The sequence below is a fragment of the Siphateles boraxobius genome, unplaced genomic scaffold (genome assembly GCF_051911475.1).
Source record: "Siphateles boraxobius isolate OS27281-9 unplaced genomic scaffold, OSU_SipBor_1 7, whole genome shotgun sequence".
Taxonomy (NCBI): Eukaryota; Metazoa; Chordata; class Actinopteri; order Cypriniformes; family Leuciscidae; genus Siphateles; species Siphateles boraxobius.
In genome coordinates, this window is record NW_027509197.1 from 24,220,366 (window position 1) to 24,245,420 (window position 25,055).

Sequence of the window (25,055 nt, forward strand, 5' to 3'; positions counted from 1 at the left end):
CAGTGCATGTATGAAATAAATGCCATGTTCTAACAGAAGGGCATATTTCGATTTAAAACCTCATAACGTTTTCCTGAGATGTTGGTTTATGAAATAGCCTACAATTTGATAACTAGTCCGAAAAGTAAAAAAGTAGTTTTTGTGAATTGTGTTCTCTATATTAAAATTTTAATATCCTAGCTAAACACTTTAGTGTTTAATAAACAAGTGCACACAATAAAACCACACTGACATTATAAACAAAATGTTGAACTGTGTCAATAGGACAAATAGTTGTATAGGACTATATCAATATTCAAAATTGGGGCACGTTGTCACAAAATGTCAGCCCCTGGGCAATCATTTTTTAGCCTATAAAAAAGTTGACTTACAAAAATATAAAATATTCAGATGGAGTAGTAAGTTTGACAACTAGCTATAAAGTATTTCGATATCCCAAGCATTAATAAAGTTCACTTGCTTTCCTCAGTCAGGCCAGTGCCGTGTGTTTCCTGAAGACGCAGGGGAGCCAGAGATCTACACATACACGCGCGCGTGCGTTTAAGTGAACGCCTCTCATGTGGCTACTGCGGCCACTCCTCCTGGAACAACAGCACTCTCTGTTCTTCAACGCCGTTAAATGACACAATAACGACTAAAAAGTGATGTGCATCGACTTTAAAGGACTCCAGCTGATCTGCAACGTCACACATGAGGCGTTTGTCTGCGGCGACGTCCACAATCTGAGGCGTCGGGACTCGAGAAATCTGCAGGAATAAGACGCGCAGTCCTTCTAGCAATTGTGTATTGATAGCTACACTGAGGCAAATCGTTTAACTTTATATATGGATTTTTCGCTTCGAAGGGAGGTTTTTTAGTTTTAAACAGCGATATGACCTTGGAATAAAAGCCTCGGTGCATCTTAAAAGCCAGTATTATTGTAGCTTAAGCTCTTCAGGACACACGATCCTCACGCACTTTTGCCTAAAGCGTGAGTGATCCATATACCATTAACGCGCCATGAGATGTTTCCAGCTGCTTTCACATAATAGCCTACTGGCCGGTGCATGTATTTATTTAGGTATTTAGTGGTATAAAGGCATATAGTTGTTGCTCAAAGCAACTAAAGTCTTTGTCCCGGAGCGCTTGGAGAGATGGAGGGACAGGATGGCAAAGGGAATAATAATAATGACACTAATCAAAAGGCAGAGAAGAGGTTTGCGCTGTGTTACATGGGCTGGTCGTCTCTGGACAGGCGAACCACGCTGCCCATGCTCCCGTGGCTGGTGGCGGAGATCCGGAGGAAAAGTGAGAAGAACGAGTCCGGTCCCGCACAGGCCAGAGAAGTTCAGCTGAATCTCTCGCCCACTCTGATCCGCTGCGTCCCCGCGAACAGCAGCAACCCGTCCGTGTTCATATTCGAGCACAAAGCACAGTTTATATCCAGGTTTATCCACAATAGTCATGACCTGTCTTATTTTGCCTACCTTATTCGAAGTCAACCTGAGAACCCAGAGTCTGAGATGGCATGCCATGTGTTCAAAGCATGCGATCCAAATCAGGTATGTTTGGCCACTGATTTAGCTGGTAAGTGTTTTGTTTGTTTTAATGTGTTGCTCGAGGGCAAAGTGTTTATAGTTTATGAATCAACACTTTCTGGGTTTCGGATTAGAGATAGACTGGCTACCGGTTCTTTTTTGTATATGAATAAATTGCATCATTTGACCATCATTTTTATTTATTTATTTGACCAATATTAACACATTTTCAACTTAAATTGGTGTATATTCTTAAATGTCTATTGTTAAATGACCTAATTTTGTTAATTAATTTTCTTTTACCGATATTCAATAAACTCTTTCAGGGGATTGGATTAGAGGTAGACTGGTTATCGGTTCTTTTTGGTATATAAATAAATATATATATAATAAATGGCATGATTTGACCATAATTTTCACTTTATTTATTTATTTTACTGATATTAGCCTAACAGCTTTTTAATTTAAATGGTTATATATTCTTAAATATCGGGTCTATTGTTAAATGACCTCATTTTGTTATTATTATTATTATTATTATTATTTTTTTTTTTTTTTTTTACAAATATTCAATCAAACCTTTGTGGGGATTTAATTAGAGGTAGACTGGTTATCAGTTCTTTCCGGGCTATGAAAAAAATGGCATCATCTGACCATTATTTTATTCTTTAATTTTTCCCCATGAAATTAACACTTTTTATATCTTTTTATATCTATTTCTATCTATCTATCACAGACAGATTTCCACTATGACCAGATCAGCGACATGATCTGAACCTGAAAATCTCATCACTTGCGTGAATTTCTCACGTGAATTTATGTTAGAATTTTTTTTCGGTGTTTGTTGGGACTGCCTCTTTACCAAATGTATTGTAGTTTGTGTGTGTGTGTTCGTATGTATATAATATATATATATATATATATATATATATATATATAAACAACCTTCCTTTCTTTGTCCCCCTTACCTTTTCAACAGAAATAATGAATCATGCTAAACTTTTACAATGCCAGGGTTAATGCACCCTGACGTTTAGTCTCATGTATGATTGACAGGTCTTTGTCAGTTGGATAAATGCCAGTATGTAGGGCACCGTTGCACCAGAGGAATTAGATTTTACAGAGCATCATGTAAAGGCGGGTCAGATCTCTCCTGGCACACGAGGAGGAAGGATTAATCAGATCAGCTTGACAATACAGACTTAGAATATTGAAATACCCCCACCTGCTCCTCTGCTCTCTGTCATGATGCCTTGAAACAACAATAATAATAACCATGATGCACTGCAGTTACATCTGAGTTTGTTCCATCATATTGATCTGAAATTAGTTGTAATGTGACCCTAATGTTATTCTGCTACTGAGCTGTATTTGAGAAGCCTGTTCAATGTGCTTTGTTGTTTTTGGTGAAATATGAATTTGCACATAATGTGTGTATATTCAGTGATTTACTATAGTATATCTCTTTGTTTCTCTGTGGATTTCATTATAATAAATCATTTTTCTTTGCACATGCCACATTATGTTTGCTATTTATACTATTGTTGTATATAGTCTCAAAGGTAAAAGTACTCAGAAGTGAATGTGAGGAAGGGAAAGTTTCTCTTCCTCGTGTCGGTCCTCTTGTGTGTGCATGTTGAGCTCCAGAGGCAACATGCATACATCACCGTCATGTGTTTTGCAATAAAATAGCTGGATATCAAGACGTGCTAGATAGTCCATGAGGAATGTGTCTTTGCTCACATCTTAAGATGGCTGCTGGCTCATTTCGAAGTGCTACCGTGCACTATAGTCAGCTGGCATTTCGGCATATAAATATCTCCTAGTCTGAATGCAGCCCGATCAATCCTTTCCAGTTGCTTGTGGAGTGACATAGTTCAACTTTTAAGGCTGTGGGGGAACCCACTGGTCCATTATTTATAACTCCACCTTCAGCATAGAATAGCCCACCCAGTGTAAGGGCAACAAAGTAAGGTTATGCTTCTTTTCATAATGATATACTATGTGCACTCAGATGCCTGGCCTCATTATATTGATAGAAATGAAAGGAAAGCTTTATCTGTGATTAAGCTGCAGTGTGTTTATGCTGTGGGCAAAAAAAAAAAAAGCCTGGGGTCCTTCTGATGTATTTTTTAAAATTGTTTATGCAGTTTAAGACAAGGCTATTTGTTTTGAGGTTTGGAGCTGTTATCAAAGTATGAAGCAAAAACAATGTTGCACAGGATATAATAACCCACTAAGACCTCCAAGCTAGATTTTTGGAATATGGGACAGTGTCCTGTTTTACCCAGCTGCTCTGAATACCTTGTAGGTGGTCGGTCTTCCTGGTACCCATGACTCATGTCATGCCAATCTGCGTCCTGTACAAGAAGTGATCAGTGACATGCGTGTCCTGTTCTAGTGCATTGTGTTTTGGTACTGTATAGAGAAAGCAAAGTTATACCTATGAATAATCAATATTTTAATGTGGATTTTATGTAAGGAATTTTCAGACTTGGGGGTGCTTGGGGTTCGCAAAAAAAAATTGTGAGAAATAAAAGGATTTTGTGCAGTATATTTTTAGGGCTGTCAATGTTATTTTATGTACTTTAGATTTAAATGAAATACTAAAAATAAATACACTTTTTTTTTTAAATGTTCAGATTCATCATCTTTCAGTGCTCTTTTCCCTGTTTTCACTGGTAGTTTTATGTGGGTCGACTCTGGTAATTTCCTGAGAAGCCTCCAGTGCAGTTTGCTATTTATATTTTAGTTTTTAAACCGCATTCTTAAGCATTTTTAAACATGAGGTCAATGGCAGCACATTGATGAAATTTTGCACATTCTTTAAATCTTGAGAGATTTAAGAGGTCATGTACACTAATCAGTCTTTCTCAAATTTTGTCAATTTTAATGAAAAGCAGGAGTTTCTTTGTGTTTAAACTATTTTTCATCCCACAGCTTTGATGCATAAATCAAAGAGGTTTATAGTCCTAATCTGGTATCAAGCCCCTGTGTCATACATATATGTAAAGCACCTAAAATGTATGATTGTCATTGCATTTGGTTACAGAAAATAAAACCAAGTGGCATTTATTTATAATTATAAACATCAAAATGCTTCACAAAAGCAAGCATTGTGTTTTGAATGATAAAAGAATAGATATTCTGTTCAAAATGACGCCAATGTATGTTGTTGGACACTTTCTGGTTGTAAAACAAACATGCTCATAGTTAATGTGATGCACTACACACGTGGTTACTCTTGCTAGTGAACTTGAGGAGAACTGATGTCATATATTCACTAAATGCCCTTGACGCCAGTTGATGACAGGCAAATAAACAAAGGAAAGTGAACTTCGTTGTGAAAAAAATGGGAAAAAATTATTTTTCTATTTGAATCCGATTCTATTTGAACACTAAATAAAGTATAATAAACTGTTTATTTTATTTTTTATTTCTTTATACAGCTTTTGTAATTCATACCCTCCTACTTTCATCCTTACATGTTTGTTTCAGTGCAAAATAATTTATTAGACTAAAGGGGGTATAGCATCATCTTGCAATTGAATAATTCAGACCATTTAAGGGTTTTAAACACTGTCACTGATGCCTGGTGAGGTCATAGAAGTTTACTGTAGGTGAATCTTTTTGTTTTGCTTTTTCTTGTACGCTGGGTATATGATCCAACACAGCACTAGTGTGCATTGCCTTTTCACTATCAGATTTTAAAAAAATCTGCATTTGCAGATTATTCAGGCTGCTTAAACTAGGTACTTGGAGTCTTTTTGGAAATCTGTGAGTTTCTAGGAAATAAGCCATTTGTCAGTTAAAAACAAGCAGCCACACCCTTTGTGCTGCTTACACAGGCAGCCCATTGCAGCAGACGATTGCTTGAAGGATTGTTTGCTTTTCCTCCTGATCTCAAAGAACCTTTTCTCTCAGCTGCACCGTGATTTCCCACCAGTTAGCCTTAGGGTTTCAATGAAATGTTTGCATTAAACTGAGCTATATTTAGTGACCGACATGCAGTGGACCACAGAGGTCTTAATTGTCTTTATTTTTTACTCCTGACTCACTCGTGAAGTGCCTGCAATAATTGCATAAAACCAATTGCAAAGTAAAGATAATTTACACATGTAGAACTTGCTGCTAAATTGTTATGCTATTCTGGGTGGTTGCCAGGGTGTTGCTATGCGGTTGCCAAAGCATTCTGAGTGGACTTTATTGTGGTTTATAAGGTTTTCTGGATAGTTACGTTCCCAGTCTCAAGTCTCTGTGAAATTCTGGTTCTATATATAACTTGGGTCCCTCCTTCAATGGTTTTTGCACACCAGAGAAAAATTATAAGGCTGATTGCTGATTGAAGTAATAGCACACCTATTCTCAAAAAGCCATATTATATTGAGTTATGCGCTGAAATTTAATATGGTAGGTTAAGTGTTTGTTGTACCTGATAGCCCATAAAAAGATGATTTATATCATGGGTGTAGTTATGCCAGTGACATGGTAAAGCAACAAGTCAAGTCTCCAATGTGAAAGTTTCATGGGTTAGCTTTACAAGAGATAGAACAGTGTGCATAGCCTGCAGTTATGTTTGACTTGCTCTCCACTACTGCCTTGAACAAGTAATCCATGTGACTGTATTTTTATGCAGCAAGCACTCTGTATCCATTACAGGGCTTTAGTTCCTGGAAGATTTGTTTATATCGACAGGCTTCTTGTTCACATTAGTGCTTTGAGCTCTATGTGCACTGACTGTTTAACATGCTAATGTGTCTCAGAGCTTGCGGTGTCGAAGGAAACTGAAACATGCCTGAAACCGTTTCAGATTCTTAGAACATAATTTTCTCTACTTATGTTTATTTTCCCTGAATGTAACTTCAGGGATTTATTGTTTATGTTGAGCCAGCTCAGAATTGAATCTTATACCATTATCAGGCTTATGGTAGTCATCTAGATCAGGCCAGCTAAGCATGCTCTTCCAGCCTAGTCTGAGATAGCCTAGTGTTTAAAGTATGTGGAGCTTCATTTCTTTTCACCTCTGAGTCTTGCTGGCATGAGGCCCAATTCTGTCACCAGACTCCTTTTTGTATTCTCCCAAACAAGATGTGTCTTGCTGATGTAAATCAGTTTTATTTAACGTTGCCATAACCTTGTATACACTTAGGAGACACTTTTTTTACACCTTGCCTGAGAGAAAAGCCAGAACATTTCTAAGCCAAGCAAAGGCACAAGAGATCACTGGCGTAATATACTTAGAGGTATATCTGACATTTGCAACCAGTTAATATACCAGTTTTAAATCCAAAAGCATGAATGCAGATTTGAGTATGGACGGTAGGGACTTGAGTCATGACCCTATACCAAAGTTTCTTTCGATCGCAGCTGTGATTAAATGTAATAAAACTACGTAATATAATTAATGTCATGTTGTCGTCTGCCAAAATTTAATACTTTGTTTCCTGTAATAAGTGAAATTAAGCGTTACAAGGGCAACACTTTTGCATGGCTTGCGACTGTGCTTGAGTTGTTTTATGGGAATTATGCAAATGCTGCTTGTGTTCAAAACCCAAGCCGCTATAAATCAGTTTCTTTATTGTCCCCTGCTTTTCAGTGAGTAGCCTAATCAAACAGCCAATTAAAATCTCAAGTTTTCCAAAAATGGGGTTTCAGCAAAATGCAGGCGTTGGATTCACAAAACATTCTTAAGAATGTAGTCCTACTTAACTTTGTGAGTAATGTTTTTTTTGTGTACAAAATATTCTTAAGACTGTTCTAAACTTTTCTCAGGATTGTTCAAGACAAAACATAAGAATTTGAATTCCTGAATATATATATATATATATATATATATATATATATATATATATATATAAATTATATTTATTTATTTACTTTTGAAACATGAGTGTTAGATCCTGGAAAAGATCTTTAATACATAAAGATAAACTAGTTTGTGCAGATATGTATAGTGTTGCTGATTTAAAAATGTCTCAACCCATGTTATAATTAAACCTATGCCCATGCACCTAGTTTCAAAAGATTTCTACTGATGTTCAGGCTTATAAAAACAGAGATCTGTTTTCTTAGCTCCAGGTTTCATTCTAAATGACAGATAGTAGTATCAGATACCAGAGAAAAGTCTGCCTTGGCTTTTGTATTACTGACTCCTAAATTGCTCCTTAGGAGCTGAACCTAGTTAGTTATGCAACCTGCGTGTCTCACTGCAAAAGTTTAACGTGGTCACTGAGCCTTTTTATCGAAGTTTTGTCCTTGTTTGCCTTTCAGTGTGTTGTTGAGTTAGTATTTGTATGGCTGATCTATTGTCTTACCTTGTTCCCCAGGTGCCTGAGGTTATTAGCAGCATTAGACAGGTGTCCAAGGCGGCACTTAAGGAGGAAAGCAAGCCCAAGCAAGATAGTGACGAGTCTTTCTACAACTCCCAGAAGTTTGAAGTACTTTACTGTGGAAAAGTGACTGTCAACCACAAGAAAGCCCCTTCAACTCTAATCGACGACTGCATTGATAAATTCCGCCAACACGAGATTGAACGCAAGCGTCTGCGGCTCCTCAGCGGCCAGCGTAGCTCCACCGAAGCCCCTGTAGAGTTCCTCATGGGTGATGACCCTCTAAGCTCCTCCCTCTGCGAAGTTGACGAACCCGAGGCAGAACCCGGCTCGATTGAGGAAGACCTGTCTGAGTTGACCAATGGGAAACTGGCCTTGACCAGCTCCTCCAGTACAGGCAGCTTGCGAGGGGCCTTTCCTGAGTGCATTTTGGAGGACTCGGGATTTGGGGAGCAGCAGGAGATTCGTACGCGCTGTAATAGCCTCGCGGGCGGCCTGCAGAAAAAGCCCAGAGAGACTGTCAAGGGGTCAACGCGTAGGAGACATGCTAGCGCGCCCAATAACGTGCAGCCAACTGATGCTGACAGGAATCGCACAATGCTGTTCCAGGTATTACACACAAACTTTTAGTCTGTGATTTCATGAACCTTTACAGATGATTTCAAAAATGAAATTCATCATTTACTCACCCTCATGTTGAAACAAAAAAGATATTGAGTCTTTCAACTGTTTTTGTCCATACAATGAAAGTTAATGGACAAACCCTCTCTACATTGTGAGTAAATCGCTCACATATGCTTCTAAATTTCACACTAAGTGAATAAATAATGGCTGTATATTGTTAGATTTCACTCACCAGTGATTGAGTTAGAGGCCAAAGGCTCGTTAACACAAAGGATGATAACTATAATGTTTTAATAATTGTTCTGATTCTATGAGAGGTGGGAAGTCCACACCACAACTAACGTGATTCTATTTCCATTGTGTGAATAGAGGGTTGATGGAGTTCTAAACAACTTTTGACCCAACTGACTTTCATTTTATGGACAAAACACTAAAATATTTTCTTCTAAGCTCCATTTTTTGGGTGAACTATCCCCTTTAAGCTTTAAACAGGCCTACGCATGTAAATGTCTTCTTTTTAAAAAGTCAAATTCTTGCTAATTAGCATGCATGATGGTCATGCAGTCACACGTTTCCCTTTAAACAGTTTTTAGGGGGTGGTGTCTCTATGGTCATTTGGTTAAGAAATCACTTCACAGCCTCTATGACCTTGGTTGTCAAGTAGGATTTTTTAAATGGAAATACAGCTCTCAGAAAACACTGCGAGCTGAGTTATCAGTTATCAGGCATTTAGCTTGATATTTGTGTTTTCATTCCTACTGCTTCTCAATAAACAAAATATGCTATCAAACGGCTTTTTTTTTTGTGTGTGTGCAGGTTGGGCGGTTTGAAGTGAATCTCATTAGCCCTGAAACCAAAACTGTGGTTCTGGAGAAGAATTTTAAGGACATCTCGTCCTGTTCACAGGTCTGTGTGTGAAAGGATTAGGTTTGTTTGGTTTTAGAGATAAGCTCTTTGTACGTTTCATATTTAATGTCACCATATGTTGTCACACAGTGCTATTCAAAACAAGTACCAAGCAACTGACATGTGGTTTTGTACTAATTTAGAATATTTATATATTTTTTTTGTCATATATTGATGTTCTTATAAAAAGACCTTTCAAACTGCCATATTTCTTACTGTTGTCTATGTCTTACGATAAAAGTGCATGTTTTGCATGTGTATAACAGGACAGTGATTTGAATATTAAGGCAATAAGTCACTCAAGGACAAGGTCATGAGTTAAGTGATTTTACTGTAGTTAAGGGGTGTTTTAGGAACAACACTACGCGTCATTGATTTTTATTTTTGTAATGCTCATCCTTAAAGGGCGCAGCATTATTAAATGTGTTGACGTAATTTCCAGAGAAACATTAAGACAGGGCGGGACATATTGAGCAGCTCCTCCCCTTTTTAAAAATAGCCAATAGCGTTTTGTTTATATCACAGCTCAGTAAAGCCGTTAATCATGTACAAAATGGTAAATGTGTGAACAAGTGACTGATTTTAGCCCAGCTTCAGCAGCTATTTATAATGTAGAGGGTGGGATGCTTCTAAATGAGCATTTATAAGCATTTGATTGGACAGAAAATCTGAGAAACTACAAGTGCTGCATGATGTCATCAAAATCATTGATTCATATTGGGTGAAAGTGAGGAGACTTAAGTTTTAAAGGCTTATATCTTCTAAATGGGAATTTTGGCATTGTTTTGGAGAACACTAGCTTATAGATAACAGTAAGGCTAACATATTCATTCTAAAAGCCAAAAAACTTCAATTTTGATTAAGTGCTTATTGGTTTCATAAAATGACAGCAACAGAAATATTATAAAGGATACATAGAAAAATTCTCCTTATTACCAATATTAATATCTACAAGGTGGAGCATTAATATAAAATTCAGTTGATGTGTAATCACACTTTCTTCCTATCAGAATTCAGAGGTAGAATAATTTGTTGTAAGAAATTAATTTTTACATGTTGTGTGTCACTGTGACTTGCAGACCTGAATGTCTGTTAGTCTTTTATGGATGTAATTTCTTGTGCCCGCAGGGTGTTAAACAGACAGATCACTTTGGCTTTATTTGTCGGGATGTGGAGGAGTCTGGCCCAGCCCAGTATGTGTGTTACGTGTTCCAGTGCGCTAGTGAGTCTCTGGTGAGTCCTGACCTGCTTGCAGCACCTGTTGTCACCACACTGATTAATTATTCATCCTAAGGTACAATGGAAACAATGACTCTGCCTTGCCTATCTTGTGGACATTACCTTTAGCACGCTGATATCTCTGCCAACTGAATGCCACCCAGAGAATGAATAGGATTAGACCTGTGTTTTTGCATACGATGTACAGATAAGGTCTCTTCACAAGTTCACACGTACATGAAATCAGATGTAGTAATTTATGCATATCTGGCGTGCTGTCTGGGAGAGGGCTCCGAGCTCGAAACTTGTCCCAAACGTAGAGTACTCCCCCCTTTACTGGGATAGAAACCAGCCGAAAGAGTGAGGTGATGGGGTGGTGGAGGGATGCTGTGAAACTGTCATGGGACAGAGGTGAGGGAAGGCTATTTTTATACCGGCTTCCTCTTGTGCTGATTGGTTGATTACCTGAACGTGGTCCTCCCGAACTTTGTTGCATAAAACTTCATATAGTACAACTGAAATGCAAACATCAAGGTTTTTCCTTGTTTTTGGTCTATATGGACGCTTTGCTGTCGATTACCTAAAAAAAAATAATGAAATGTTTTGACTGAATGTACAGCACCATAAATAAATGTTTAAAATATGAAACTGTTTTGCCAAAAGTGTAAACATAATTCTTAAGCAGTATATGCTACAACTTACAAATTTTATCTGAGCAAAAAATATACAGTAATATAATCTTTCAACTCATTTCATGGCCATAACAAGCACATGATATGCATCATAAATGAATAACCAGATGTTAATTTGTGTGGAAAGGTTATGATCATTCAAAATGATAATTGAGGATTTCACAAATCAAAAAATATATATTTTTTTATAAAAAATACAGGCTTCATATTTCTGTTTTTAAATCCTCCAGTATGACTTGCCTAAGACTTGTGTAGTCAAAATATATATTAATTTTGACCAAGAATTTTGACCAAGTTTGAACAAGAATATTCTTTTAAAGGTGAATTTTTATTTTATTTTATTTTTTTACTTTAATTTTATGTCAAATGCTTTTCTTAGGTGGATGAAGTAATGCTCACCCTAAAACAAGCCTTTACCACAGCAGCAGCTATGGAGAGCTCCAAGAACCAAATCAAACTGTGTGAGGCTTGTCCAATGCACGACTTGCACAAGCTCTGCGAGAGAATTGAAGGTAAAGCCATCAGCTTCCATCAACTCACTCAATGTACTCGACTCAGTTTTAGCACAATATTCCAGTGTGTGTCTCTCTCAATGTCCCAGGCTTGTATCCTCCCAGGGCGAAACTAGCCATTCAGAAGTACCTGTCACAACTGAGCGACAACGAGCAGGTCAACATATTCGAACGGGTGCAGGTAGGCAAACCAGGAGAAATTTTGAAAACAAAGTAACTAAATATCATTTCATTCCAATTCTCTATTGTATATTTAGTTTGTTTTCTCACGCATTAGAAAATGAAGCCAGCATCTGATCATGAAGAAAACGAGCTTGTGATTCTTCACCTCCGACAGTTGTGTGAGACCAAGCAGAAATCTCATGTTCATATTGGAGAGGTCTCACAGGTAGCAAAAATGCACCATTTACTTCGTCCACCCACACCGCCTTGCAAAGTCACGAAAATGTGACCTCCCTCTAATAGGATAAGACAGGTTGAAGAGTCATCAGAATAAAACTAGAGATTACAGAGCACCTGAATGAATGCAGGTGCCTTTCTGAACATGTGTAAGACTGTAAGTTTTCAGAGTAGTTCACCTCTGTTAACATTTCTCTCATCTAGCTTTTAAAGTTGAAATGAAAACAAATAGATCCCCATTTACTTATATATATATATATATATAAAATGTGTGTATATATACAGACATGCAGACAATTTTTAAAAGGTACCATGGAAACAACGATTACCCTTTGAACTTTGCAGTGAAAACAATGGTTTGCTGAGAAAGTCATAGTTGGCAAGGCTTCCAATGTGCTAAATCTGTGCTTTAAGCTCTTTTGGATACTGTGACAGAGTGTTGGTTTAGACAAAGGCCGATTTATCCCTGATACCTGGTGGTCTTGCTTCCATCATTTTAAAATCTATTAAGTGAAATGTCACCAAGTGCAGAACATGCATTCCTCAGAAAAAACTGTCTAATCGTACAGGGCATTCATTCTCACTTATTTGCTCCTTTTTATTCCTTTGTGTCACAGCAGAATGCTTCTGGCAGCACTCTGACCTCTGATAACTCCAGTGCGGGCCGCAATAAACTGGACTTGTTGAAGAACAAAGCCCGGAGTTCTTTGACGAGCTCCCTGGAGAACATCTTCTCACGGGTATGTGTGTGTGTGTTGCCCGTCTTTGTCTTACTGGTCTATGAATGGGGACTGACCCATTTACCGACCCTTGTACTATGAATAATACCTTTGTTTTTTGTACAGTACTATAATAACTCAACCATCTGCTGTATTTACTCACAAAGCAATATCATTGCATAATGATAAAGACCAGCTAAGCCTGAATTCTCCATTAGACGTCTGTGTTCAGTTAAAGGGACAGTTAACTAAAAAATTAACCTTCTGTCATTTACTCACCCTCATGTTGTTCCAGACCTGTATGAATTTCTTTCTTTCTTGAAGCTCAAATTAAGATCCTTTTTGGATGGTCACTATCTGCTTTTGATACATGGAAAAGAGCAGCATTAAAATACTTCAAACTCTACATATCTTCTTTTGTGTTCCATGAAAGACTGAAATCATAGGTTTGTGATGATGAATGACATGTTGATTAAAGGATAACAGAATTTTTATTTTATTCATTTTATTCATTATTCAAAAAGTCTGTGTAGATGTAAATTCTGACATTCAAGTTGCTTAATTTCTTCCCCAGGGAGCCAACCGTATGCGAATGCGTCTGGGCAGCATGGGAAGCTTTGACCGCGTGAGTATCACACAACACGTGAATACTGTCATTTTAACCCCAGCTCTTATTCTCTCCCTGCCAAGAATCACATCTCTGTTCCGCCCCTGCGAGCAAGCATGCCTCTGTGGTGTCAGTTACCACCACATGCATTCACCACATAATACCAATGCGTTATAATACACTACATGTTCTTAAGCATCAGCATGAGTAATATGATACAAGCTGGCCTGTCCGTCTCATCAGGGGGTCTCACTTGTTTGGGTTGGCTTGTTTTGACCCTGTCCACCTCTCTGTCTTGGTGGGGTGTGAAATGTGAGGTGTGTGTGATGGTAAGACGGGGTCTCTGGACTCCATGGGATACAAATCAGTCAGCTCTACCTTCCCACAGGGTCCGAACCTTGGCCTCAGAGGCACTGTCAATGTGAGCAGCCTTCTCTCATGCTTAAAATTAAACTCTCAATAACATGTTACAATCTAACAGTTCCTTACTCATGGCTCTCTTCCATGTTCTCTGTGTACTGTGAATCAATTCTGAGAATACAGTAGCTCCAATAGAGTTATCATCATATAGTGAGTCTACTCTAAAACAATGAGAATGATTGATTTAAATGCATAGTTCACCCAAAAAGGATATTTTTATCTGTTAAATCTGATCTAAAAATCTGTTATCCTTTACTCACACTCATGTTGTTCAAAATTACTTTTTTCTTCTGTGGAATAAAAGATGTTTTGAGATTTTTTTTTAAACCATTTTGTAAAATTAAATTAAAGAATTAACGAAAAATAACAGTGAAAACACTAAAAGAACTGGTTGCAAAATTAATTGAATGAAATAAAATAATAATGAACCAAAATAAAATAAATACAGGGTTCTCAAGGTCATGGAAAACCAGGAAATATCAGGAAAGTTTATGGTCTTGTATGTATTATGAAGTTTATGTAGTGAATATCCATTTGTCTAGTCATGCTCTGCTCTAAAATATTTATGTGATTAAATATTGCTTAAAGGGGACATATTATGCCCCTTTTTACAAGATGTAATGTAAGTCTCGGGTGTCCCCAGAATGCGTCTGAAGTTTCAGCTCAAAATACCCCACAGATCATTTATTATACCTTGTTGTAAATGGCCATTTTTGAGTGGAAGGAAAAACATGCTGTTTTTGGTTCATGTATCTTTAAATGCAAGTGAGCTGCTGCTCCCCACCCCACTTTCCAGAAGAGGGCAGAGCCTTTACAGCGTGTGCCTCCGATAGTCTGCCAAAAACTAAAACATCTGTTTTGTTTTGATTATCTCTATCATGGTCACTTGGCATTGCAGTTCTTCATCATCATGAAAGTTTATTATCTGCATGCGTTTTAAAGCCATATCAGTCTAAACTTCTGATGTATGGTTTTTGATGCGCATGCATCTGAAGTACACGCACAGAGAGCTGGATGTCAGACAGCATGTCCCATGAGTATTAAACTTAGTTCTCTTTCACATCTTATTGCGCTTAAACTGTCAAATACACACAAGGTTATGTCAAAAACACACAAAGTTCATATCACATCAACACAGGTGGTTATGTCTGTGAATGTAAACAGAAGGGAAAGAAATCTGTATATTAGATCTGTGTATTAAAGTGGAAGCAGCATAATATGCATAACTTACTGCTATATCTGCTGTTAATGTGAATCAAACAAGAAAAGAAAATCAGAAAATCACTCACTGCTCTTGACTGAATAACTTTAGTAAGAATACTTGAATGCTGCTGTTAAATGCTCTGGTGAGGAGATAAACATGGCGGTGTGTGTACAGCTCACTCAGGGCAGGGTATATGCTAATAGGGAAAAACCATACATCAGAAGTTTAGACTGATATGGCTTTGAAGTCTGTCAGTGGTCATGGGTGAGGCCTAAGCTCATGTGATGTCACACGGCTAAAATCTGCAAATGGCTTGTTCTGAGAGAGTTTATGGGGATTAAAAAAGAGTGGTGAGTGGATTTTTACCATTATATGGTGGTTTTGTACACACACTGGTTTTTATGTTCAAGCACCATTTAAAAGTGAATTTTGCATAATAAGTCTCCTTTAAAACTTGCTTGCAGTTGCAAGCCATAGTAATGGGTATGTGAGTGAATTTTCCTCTGTTTTCTTTTTTACAATCCTTATTCAGAAATCTCAAACAACTGGGAAAATCACGGAGATTCATTGTGCAAAATGTGTGCAAAACAAAAATGCTACAAAATAATTTTGTATACAAATTAAGTAGCATCTGTAAACAAATTATGCTAATACTATTTCTCAGAATCGATCAAATCTTGCGCTGTTTGAAGGCTCCCGTTCCCTCTGTATTACCATGCCAAGAGAGCTATTATATTGTTTGGATCATTTGTTTTTCCCAAATTTAGCTGTAGGCAGGCGAAGGAACAGGACAGGGTTTGTGATTTGTGCGAGTGAAAGGAGAGAGAGCTTTGTGCAGCCGTTACTGGTTTCCTGGCCCTGCTGTGTACTGACTTACAGGAGAGCATGGGTTCAGGAACTGCCATAACACAAGGACAGGAAACAGAGCGAGGAAGAGAGCCAGAGAGAGACCCTTCCTATAGCCATCACAGTAAACAGCAGCCAAAAACCTCCATTGTGCTGCGGTCCACCTTCAACGGCTCATGTGTGTGTGATGTGGCTCTGTGACAGACTATTAACATACAATAGATCACAAAGTGTGCAGTCACTCTACCGCCAACACAGCCATTTCTGACTGGGGAAGCGAACGAGACTGGACGGGGAGAGGGAAAATGCTGAGTGAGTTCAGAATCAATAGTTTGATGTAGCTGGTGTCAAGTCAGTTGTTTTACTTTGCTTTGTCTGAAATTTGAAGGTTGTACATTCATATCTCAGTAAATTGCTTGTTTTTGTCTGGGATTGATCCTTGTTGAATTTGAGGTTTGACTCATTGATAAGCTGAGTTGTCTGACATTAAATATAGTCTCATCGTCTAAGATTGTTGGGTTCAACTCATCGCTGACCCGGTTTAATATCTGCTCACCCTGCAGGGCGACTCTCCTGGTGACTCCCCACCTGGTACTCCACCCAGTTACCTTGAGGACGACCCAGATGCCCCGCAGTTCCGTCGCCGGGCACACACCTTCAGCCACACGCCTATCAAGAAGAAGATCTCCTTCACTGAGGTTTCCTCCCAGGCCTGTAAGGCTCCACTGCGCCGGCAACAGTCTTTGGCCCCAGAGCTGCTGCAGAGCAGGTAATGCATTACTTCCTGTTTGCTCTCATGTGATAAAGCCATTATCTTTACTTCTGTTGTTCAACAGTCATATGATGTATAGACAGTCACAGCAATGTGCTGATGTGCTGAAAACCGCTTGTGTTTATTTAAATCATAAATATTCATTAATACATATACACTCTAATTTTAGCATGAATGCTTACATGGACAAGAGTGCATGTTGCATGTCTGTGTATTGTTGGATTTAGCACTAATTCAAATCATTTAGAAAATTACTAAATCTAGACAATGTGATGCCTATGATTTTTATTGTTGAATTTTGTGAACTACAGTATTTTGGTTATTTTAATGAATCAACATTTTATTGATGGGGTATGTCAGTTGTTTGAAAATTATTCAAATTAATTATATTATATGCCAGTTCATTTAACCAGTATCAGCCTTTACTGAGAATTTCCCCCAAATGAGGACAGAATATAATTGAGTCTTAATGTTATTTAGGAATTAAATATATAGGTCAGGGGGCTAAAATTGGTAATTGGCATTCATTTCTAAAAAATAAGTAATTGTGCTATATCAAGACATTCAATTGATGGCTCTTGTTTTATAGTGTAAGGAATTTTTAATCACTTTAAATACAGATACATATACACACACACACACACACACACACACACACACACACACACACACACACACACACACACACACACACACACACACACACACACACACACACACACACACACACACACTTATATATCTCATAGATTTAATATAGGTAAAATGATAATATGCTTCTGATATGTATTTTTGTCATAGCTTTTACTTTTTCAGCATTTACAAAAGTAACAGTAAAAAATTCTCCAGTAATCAGGCAAAACCTAAAATTTTTATGATCTTTCATCTACCCAGAAGCGCTCATGTGTTCTAGATTGTGGTTCCATGGCCGTGTTTGGACCTCTGTAATGAAATGTGTATTTGTCGTGGGCCTTTTATGTTTCGGCTCCCTCAGCACTGTTGGTATCTCAAGAGCGCGCAGTGTCTCTGAGAGTGACTCCTACTTCAGTCTCTCGTCCTCCTTCCACACCCCCACTTTCCTGAAAAGCTTTTACCAGGGCTCCCTTGGCTCACTGGCCTCTCTGTCGGACAGCGGGAGTCTTAAGAGGTGAGAGGTGGCGTCGATCTCGTTTCCCCCGGGGGTGCCTGAGGTTCGAGCTGATAGCGGCCTTCTCTGCACCTGTCTGTTTCTTAACCCAAAGGCTTCAGTCACTGTGTCGTCAGTTAAGGAGAACCACTTCTGTAACTTACTCTCTCTTTGTGTCAACATTGTTGGACTTTGTCATTGTCCAATGGACAAGAGGGATGCTAAACCTCAATTGCATGTTGGCGTCTTTACTAACTAGTGGTAAACAAAAGTGTTTATCATCTATATTGCATCCATCAACTGTCACAGAACTTTCTTCTCATTTGTACTCTATAGTGCTTAAATATTGAGAATATATTGTGCTTAAATATTGAGAATAACTTATGTTATTTTATGTTGGATAATAATTTCAGAATTCCTTTTTAAGAGAAAAGGCATTGCCAGGTTGGTTTGAACAATTGCGATGATCTTTAGTTCATCTTTGGTGTTTTGATTTCTCTTTTTAGCCGACTGATTTTTGTACCAGACCTGATTCTTTTTTGTAAATAGTTTAGAAATAGTTCAGAATAGATATATCAGATATTCAGTTAAAGCAGGCTTAAAATCATAGTCTTGCTGGTCAGGCTGATTTTAGAGTGGTTTTGGGATTAAAGACCAGCTTGTCAACCAGCTAGACCAGCTTATCCAGGCTGGGAGACCATCTTAAACCAGTTTTATGATCCCGCATCCCGCACAACAGCCAGAGCGACAGGATGGAAGTGACTGTCTGTGTCAGTAAAATGGCCCTCGGTGAAAATGTAGTTTCTCTGGGGACCGCACTGGTGGCTAGTTCCTATAACTGAGTTCCTATTACTAACCAGTGCAAAAGCCTTTGTTTATACATTTTCATGTAATTCCAAACCTGTATGACTGACTTCTGCAGAACACAAAAGAACATATTTTAAAAAATGTTGGTAAACAAACAGTATTGTTTACCATTATCTTTAAAAAAAAACATTGATGCATTTCTCATAATATCTTCTTTTATATTCCACAGAAGACAGTCATAGGTTTGGAACGAGGGTTAGTAAATTATTCTAGAGAACTATCCTTTTAACAAAGCTCCTGTCATTAACGCTATTAAGTAGAATTTAAAGGATCAAGGGTGAGTGTATTAGAATAGTAGATGTGTGAAATATAGACCCTCTCTCAAGGGTTTCTATACAGGACAATAATAGTTGAACTATGAGTTCTCCTTCATCTGAACAACAGCTAACTTGGGATCACTGATAAATGATGTTCCTTGATGTGTATTCGCCCTTCATTTTTTTGGAAATAGCGGGCTGTAATGATCCAATGCTCTGAAAGGAGGAGATATTTAAAATGTCACTTCCTTGGCCCTGCTCTGTTTTGTACAAATTGTAGAGAGGGTCCTCCTCTTTGTATGTTGATTTTCACCAGCTGTCTTTTATAATTGGATGTGGAGAACACCTGTCTGTTGAGCGGCGGTCAGGGTTGGTCCAGGGTTAATGCATAACATTCAACCCCGTTTCACGCGTTCATTAACTCCGTCTGTATTGTCCTTGCTGTTGCTTGTGTATTGCTGTGGTAACTAAGCAAAGAGATGGGAACAGGGAAAATAGACAGAGACCTGGGGGATAAAACAGATTTGATTAGACTTTAAGCAGGCCTTGTTCCTGCTTCTGATATTGATCTATAAAGCTTCTTAGATTTGGAATGCCTTGAAAGATGTCTTATCTTTTTCAGCTTTTAAAGTTAATATAAACCCTAATTCTGAGTATTAAACTTCAGTTTCATACTGTAATTATTTGATTACAGTAAAAACGATAATATTGTAAGATTGTTTTCTTTGTTTTTGTACATGTATTGAGTCATATGTTGCACAAAGTTTTTGTGTGCAATGCATTATTCAGTTATTCTTCATTCTGTTCACTTCCTAATAGCTCTTCTCATTCCTCTAAACAGGTAATCTGTGTTTTATGTAGCTTATGCATGAAACTTATTAACATCTATAATGAACCTCTAAACGCTCTGCTTCTTATTGCTTATGAGCTTTTGCTGAATGAACTTGTTACATAAATGTATGTTGTTTTTAGCTTATAACTGGTTTGGCCACCTGTATTGAGAGCACATGGTAAAAAAATGTCGGTCTGTCTTATTTGAATAAGCATGTGTTGTTTTGTTTGCCTGCAGTGGTAATGGGGAGTGCAGGAAGAGGTCTCTGTCTGGCTGTAGCACCGATTCTTTGACCTTGGTGCCTCCACGCAGAGTTTCTTGGCGCCAGAAGATTTTCCTGAGGGTGGCGTCACCCATGAACAAACCCTCTGCTTCTATGCATAACCTGGGTGGGTACACATGCTTGAGCGTACGCACAGACAAGCAGACAGGTGCAACATTACACCCTGTTCTCCCAGCAGTCTATTTATAGTCAACACTGCAGTATAAATCATTGTTCTGCATGCTTTTGAACTTCAAGATAATTCTCCATTTTACTGAGATTCAAGAAAAAGAAACACCCTAAAAGTTTTTTTTTTGTCAGGCAAATGCATAGTACTCCATTCCTTAAATCACTTTGTCTTTTCATGCCATTTGAGCATGGATCTTAGACATTTTGGTCAGCATCTGCTGTTTTCTAGACCACATGGATGGCCGGGAGCTGCTGCCACTTCTTCCTCGGGCTTTGAACCAGGATCAAGACCCTCAGGCCAGCCCTATGTCCCCAGAGGAGGGCTTTGGTGGAGAGAAGGGCCGGCGCTGCCCAGCTGACTACAGGGCCCTGTGGAAGAAAGCCATCCACCAACAGATTTTGCTCATCCGCATGGAGAAAGAGAACCAGCGCCTGGAGGGTTAGTGTTTCTACTTGTCTCTCTCTCTCTCTCTCTCTCTCTCTCTCTCTCTCTCTCTCTCTCTCTCTCTCTCTCTCTCTCTCTCTCTCTCTCTCTCTCTCTCTCTCTCTCTCTCTCTCTCTCTCTCTCTCTCTCTCTCTCTCTCTCTCTCTTATAATTTAACTTTTATAATTTAACACAATAGGAGAAATTTTGTGTATCCAGCTTTTTTCCAAATAATGAATGGAGGGGTCACCAGGGGCTTCCAAAAAAAAAAAACACACCCTCAAATCCCCATAAACGTGAACCATAGAACTTGTGTGCTATATTCTAATTCTTCTGAAACCATGTGGTAGGTTTGTGTGAAAAACACATGGTACACCAAGTTTGAAAATGTGCATGCATGAAAAAGCTATTGTATGACATTTTTGTAGTGCCTTTTTAAACTTATAAAACCACTCTGACCAGCAAGACTGATTTTAGGCCTGGCTTGCATAACTTAATATCTGATGTATCTATCTAAATAATATAATAGTATAGTTTATAAATAATACTAAAACAACACTGGCTTAGATATATTAAATAGATCTTAAGATTTATAGGCTTAGAGAACTTAAAACATTTCCTTTGTGCTGCTCAACAGAAAGTCAGTCATACAGGTTTGGAACAAGATAGGGGTTGGTAAATAATAGGCAAAATAAAATTTTTAGGTGAACTAAAATATTTCCAGTAGCTCAAACAGTAGAGCATTGCACTGACAAGGTTAATGTCATAGGTTTGATTCCCAGGGAATGCATGCACTGATAAAATAAACCTAATGTATGAACAAGTCAGTCGCAATGTGAGTCAAGTTGACTGAAAGTGTCTGCCAAATGCATAAAAATGTAAACCTTCAGGAGTAGTCCAGTGTTCATGGTACATTGTGGAGTCAGAGGAGAGGGAGTGTTTTTATTCCTGCCACTCTGATTAGACTGTTGTATTTGCCATGGTCTTATTTTAAGAGGGGCAAGTGTCACTGCCTCTATTTTACATTCCGGAGCAAAGTTAATTATAGGTGGGAATGTCTGGATGACGTTCACGTTCTTTAAGAGTGCACTTTCAGTTCTGTGACCTCTGGGCTACATATGTAGATCTAGTCTTTCAGAATAGTTTAATAATGTCAGTATTTCAATCTCTTTAACACATTATGAAAGTTTAATATTGTGTATTTTCAACTTTGCTTTGGAAGAGCAAAGTAAAAAGAATGTGAAACATTGCCCTCTGTTGGCCAAACTGAATCACGCATGAGACTCAAGTCGCTTCCTCTACCCTTTTACTTTTGATGTTTTCTGTCTGTTTTTGTGTGCTCTTGGATGGGCCGAACTGAATGAACATGTCATTGTAGAAGGTAAGAAAATACAGCCATGGCATTGACATCTTGCCTGAACAGGCTGAACTTTAGGCAGTTGTTGGCATGATATCATTGTTTGGCTGCAATGTAGTATACAAATCAGCATGAGGCAGATAGCTACATGTTCTCCAGTGCCCATAAACAAAATAAAGATATAATTTTCTCCTGTCGAGTGCAATAGTTGCAGAGTTGCATTAATTTGGAGTCTAACAGAGCACCGTTCTCTTATTCATCTGTACATATTATGCTTTTATATTGGATAGTACAAATGTGTTGTGATGCTTTAAGGTTACTGTAAAAGGCCATGCCATGACTTGGTATACTTTGAACATTGTCTGAAGTTGCTATGGAAATGGAGAGTGCTTAATATTCCTCGATCTGTCAGCAGCATGCTACATTTTATTGACAGTGATGTGCGCTTGCCTGCTTCTACATGCACTGCTGTAAAGGCACTTTTATTTTTTCAAACAGAAACTTATTAAATTATTGTATGCATGACTTTGATGTATGGCTCTCCACTGGTTTTGCATGTGGACCCATATTTTACATTGAATATCAAGTAGCAAACTAGCGCAAATTGCTAATAAATGTTATTTAAATATCTGATTAATGGCATTTTTTTATATGAATTGTTTTAAGAACATACAGTATATTATTGTAATCTGTTCTTAAAATATGATGAATGACATTTTATAAATCATAAACTGATACAATATTATTTTAAAAATATGAATTAATTTTAATGTAAGAAAATTGCATTTAGCATATTTCCCCTTTCTGTCCACATTTTTGGGTCACAATCCACAAATTGAGAACCAGTTATATAGAATATAAAAGCAATATACTGTATTAATTACTAGTTGTTCTGATGTTAGTCTGAATAAATGAATGCTAAACAGCTTTCTCACCCTGCAGCCAGCCGTGATGAATTACACATTCGTAAAATGAAGCTGGACTACCAGGAAGTGTGTCAGTGCTCCAAAGATTTGCAGGCCCTGTGGGACAGGAAGTTGAGCAGCCCCTGCCGCACTAAAGTACAATGGGACAAAGAAGAGATCAACAGTGCTGTCTGCCAGGGTAAAAACTGTTAACTTCAGATATTCTGGTCTCTGGCGTGCTACTCTACATCTTTTGTTGTTACACTTGTTACAGAAATACTTACAGTAGCGTTCAAAAGTTTGGGGGGCAGTAAAAAAATGTTTACATTGTACAAAATATTTTAAATGTTGTTCTTTTGAACTTTCTATTCACCAAAGAATCTTGAAAACATTTTTTATCAACTGGTTTCAACATTAATAATAAGAAATGTTTAATGAGCACCAAATCAGCATATTAGAATTATTTCTGAAAGACCATGTGACACTGAAGACTGGAGTAATGATGCTGAAAATTCAGCTTCACCATCACAGGAATAAATTACATTTTAAAATAGAATAAAATAAAAGAGGTTATTTGAAATTGTATTCATATTAATATTTATATTAGTATTTATGTTTTTACTGTATTTTTTATCAAATAAATGCAGCCTGGGTGAGCACAAGATACTTCTTTCAAATATATATATATATATATATATATATCGTACCGATCCCAAACTTTTGAACGGCAGTGTATATATGTGTGTGTGTGGGAGAACAGCCCTCAGCCTCGTCCTGCTCGTCACACACACATATACTATGCCGTTCAAAAGATTGGGATCGGTATGATTTTTTATGCTTTTAAAAGAAGTCACTTATGCTCACCAATGCTGTATTTATTTAATTAAAAATACAACTAAAACAGTAAAAGCAGTAATATTGTGAAATATTATTATAATTTAAAATAACTTTTTTCGATGATCCTTCAGAAATCATTCTAATATGATGATTTGATGCTCAAGAAACATTTATGATTATTATCAATGTTGAAAACAGTTGGGTACCATTTTTTAGGATTCTTTGATGAACAGAAAGTTAAAAACAACAGCATTTATTTGAAATATAATCTTTTGTAACATTATAAATGTCTTTACTGTCACTTTTGATCAATTTAATTCCTCCTTGATGAATAAAAGTATTTATTTATTTTATTCATTTCCCCCCAAAAATAAAATAAAAATTCTTACTGACCCCAAAGTTCCCTTTCGAGAGGTCTCTCCTATTGCGTAAGTAGCTTACGCTATGGGAAAACTCCTTTTCTCGAGAATATTGAAGTCTTTATGTAAAACGCATTGCAGCTGCACAGCTGACAGCAATGAACGAAGGCAGCTCGGTCATTGGCTGTGCTGCGGCAACTTGCTCGAACCAATGACGGGGCGACTCTGAATGCGCGACCAATGAGCGCGCTTCGCGCCCGCGCGCGTCAGAGCCCGCCAAGATGGGCGTGGCCAAGAGCTATATATTGGGCGCCCGTCATGAGAGTTCTTTAGATTTAATCTCCTTCAGCGAACACCTTCTTCGCTGGATCCTCCGGATTATTGAAGCTTCGCCGTCGAAAAGCATACCAGCGGGATTTGCTACGAGGACGTCGGCACCTTCAGCCGCCTTCTAACGCGATCCTACTGAGCCATCCGGCGTACTGCTCACGCAAGTATTTACATCTGTTCGCTCTGCGACACTTGTAAAAGAGCAATTTTTCCAAGGCGTTGTTTCAAATGCCTTCCTGCGCGTCGTGCAGAGACCTTCTCCCGGACGGGGATCGTCACATCATCTGCGCTCGCTGCCTGGGCCGGGACCACGCAGAAGCTGCTTTGACCAAGGGCGGATGCCCCGAATGTGACGACCTGGGTCTCTCCGCACTGCGGGCTCGCCTCGCCGCTTTCGCCGTGAGCGAGCCCATCGCCGCCATCCCTCTGTTCGAGCCGCGCACTAAGAAAAAGCGCCGCTCACAGAGGCTTCCTGAACCTGAGCTCAGTGACGTCACGCCGAGCCAGTCTCCGCGTGCTTCACCGCCGCTCTTGCCTTCCCCACC

General features: G+C 38.3%; 1 protein-coding gene across 6 annotated transcripts in view; it reads left to right on the forward strand.

Moving 5' to 3' along the window:
* Positions 1-481: 481 nt before the first annotated feature.
* Positions 482-25,055, forward strand: part of tbc1d4 (TBC1 domain family, member 4) — a 37,038-nt gene continuing 12,464 nt past the window's right edge. The window contains exons 1-14 of one of the 6 annotated variants that reach the window (XM_077215597.1): positions 482-1,541; positions 7,844-8,455; positions 9,287-9,376; positions 10,505-10,609; positions 11,666-11,798; positions 11,888-11,979; positions 12,076-12,186; positions 12,818-12,937; positions 13,491-13,541; positions 16,557-16,762; positions 17,760-17,912; positions 20,085-20,236; positions 20,528-20,737; positions 23,022-23,183. In XM_077215597.1, the coding sequence (XP_077071712.1) occupies positions 1,134-1,541; positions 7,844-8,455; positions 9,287-9,376; positions 10,505-10,609; positions 11,666-11,798; positions 11,888-11,979; positions 12,076-12,186; positions 12,818-12,937; positions 13,491-13,541; positions 16,557-16,762; positions 17,760-17,912; positions 20,085-20,236; positions 20,528-20,737; positions 23,022-23,183 (2,605 nt within the window). In that variant the 5' untranslated portion in view covers positions 482-1,133. Of the gene's footprint in view, positions 1,542-7,843; positions 8,456-9,286; positions 9,377-10,504; positions 10,610-11,665; positions 11,799-11,887; positions 11,980-12,075; positions 12,187-12,814; positions 12,938-13,490; positions 13,542-16,096; positions 16,306-16,556; positions 16,763-17,759; positions 17,913-20,084; positions 20,237-20,527; positions 20,738-23,021; positions 23,184-25,055 lie in introns of those variants that run through there. The other 5 variants (XM_077215596.1, XM_077215598.1, XM_077215599.1 and 2 more) reach the window with 5 other exon arrangements.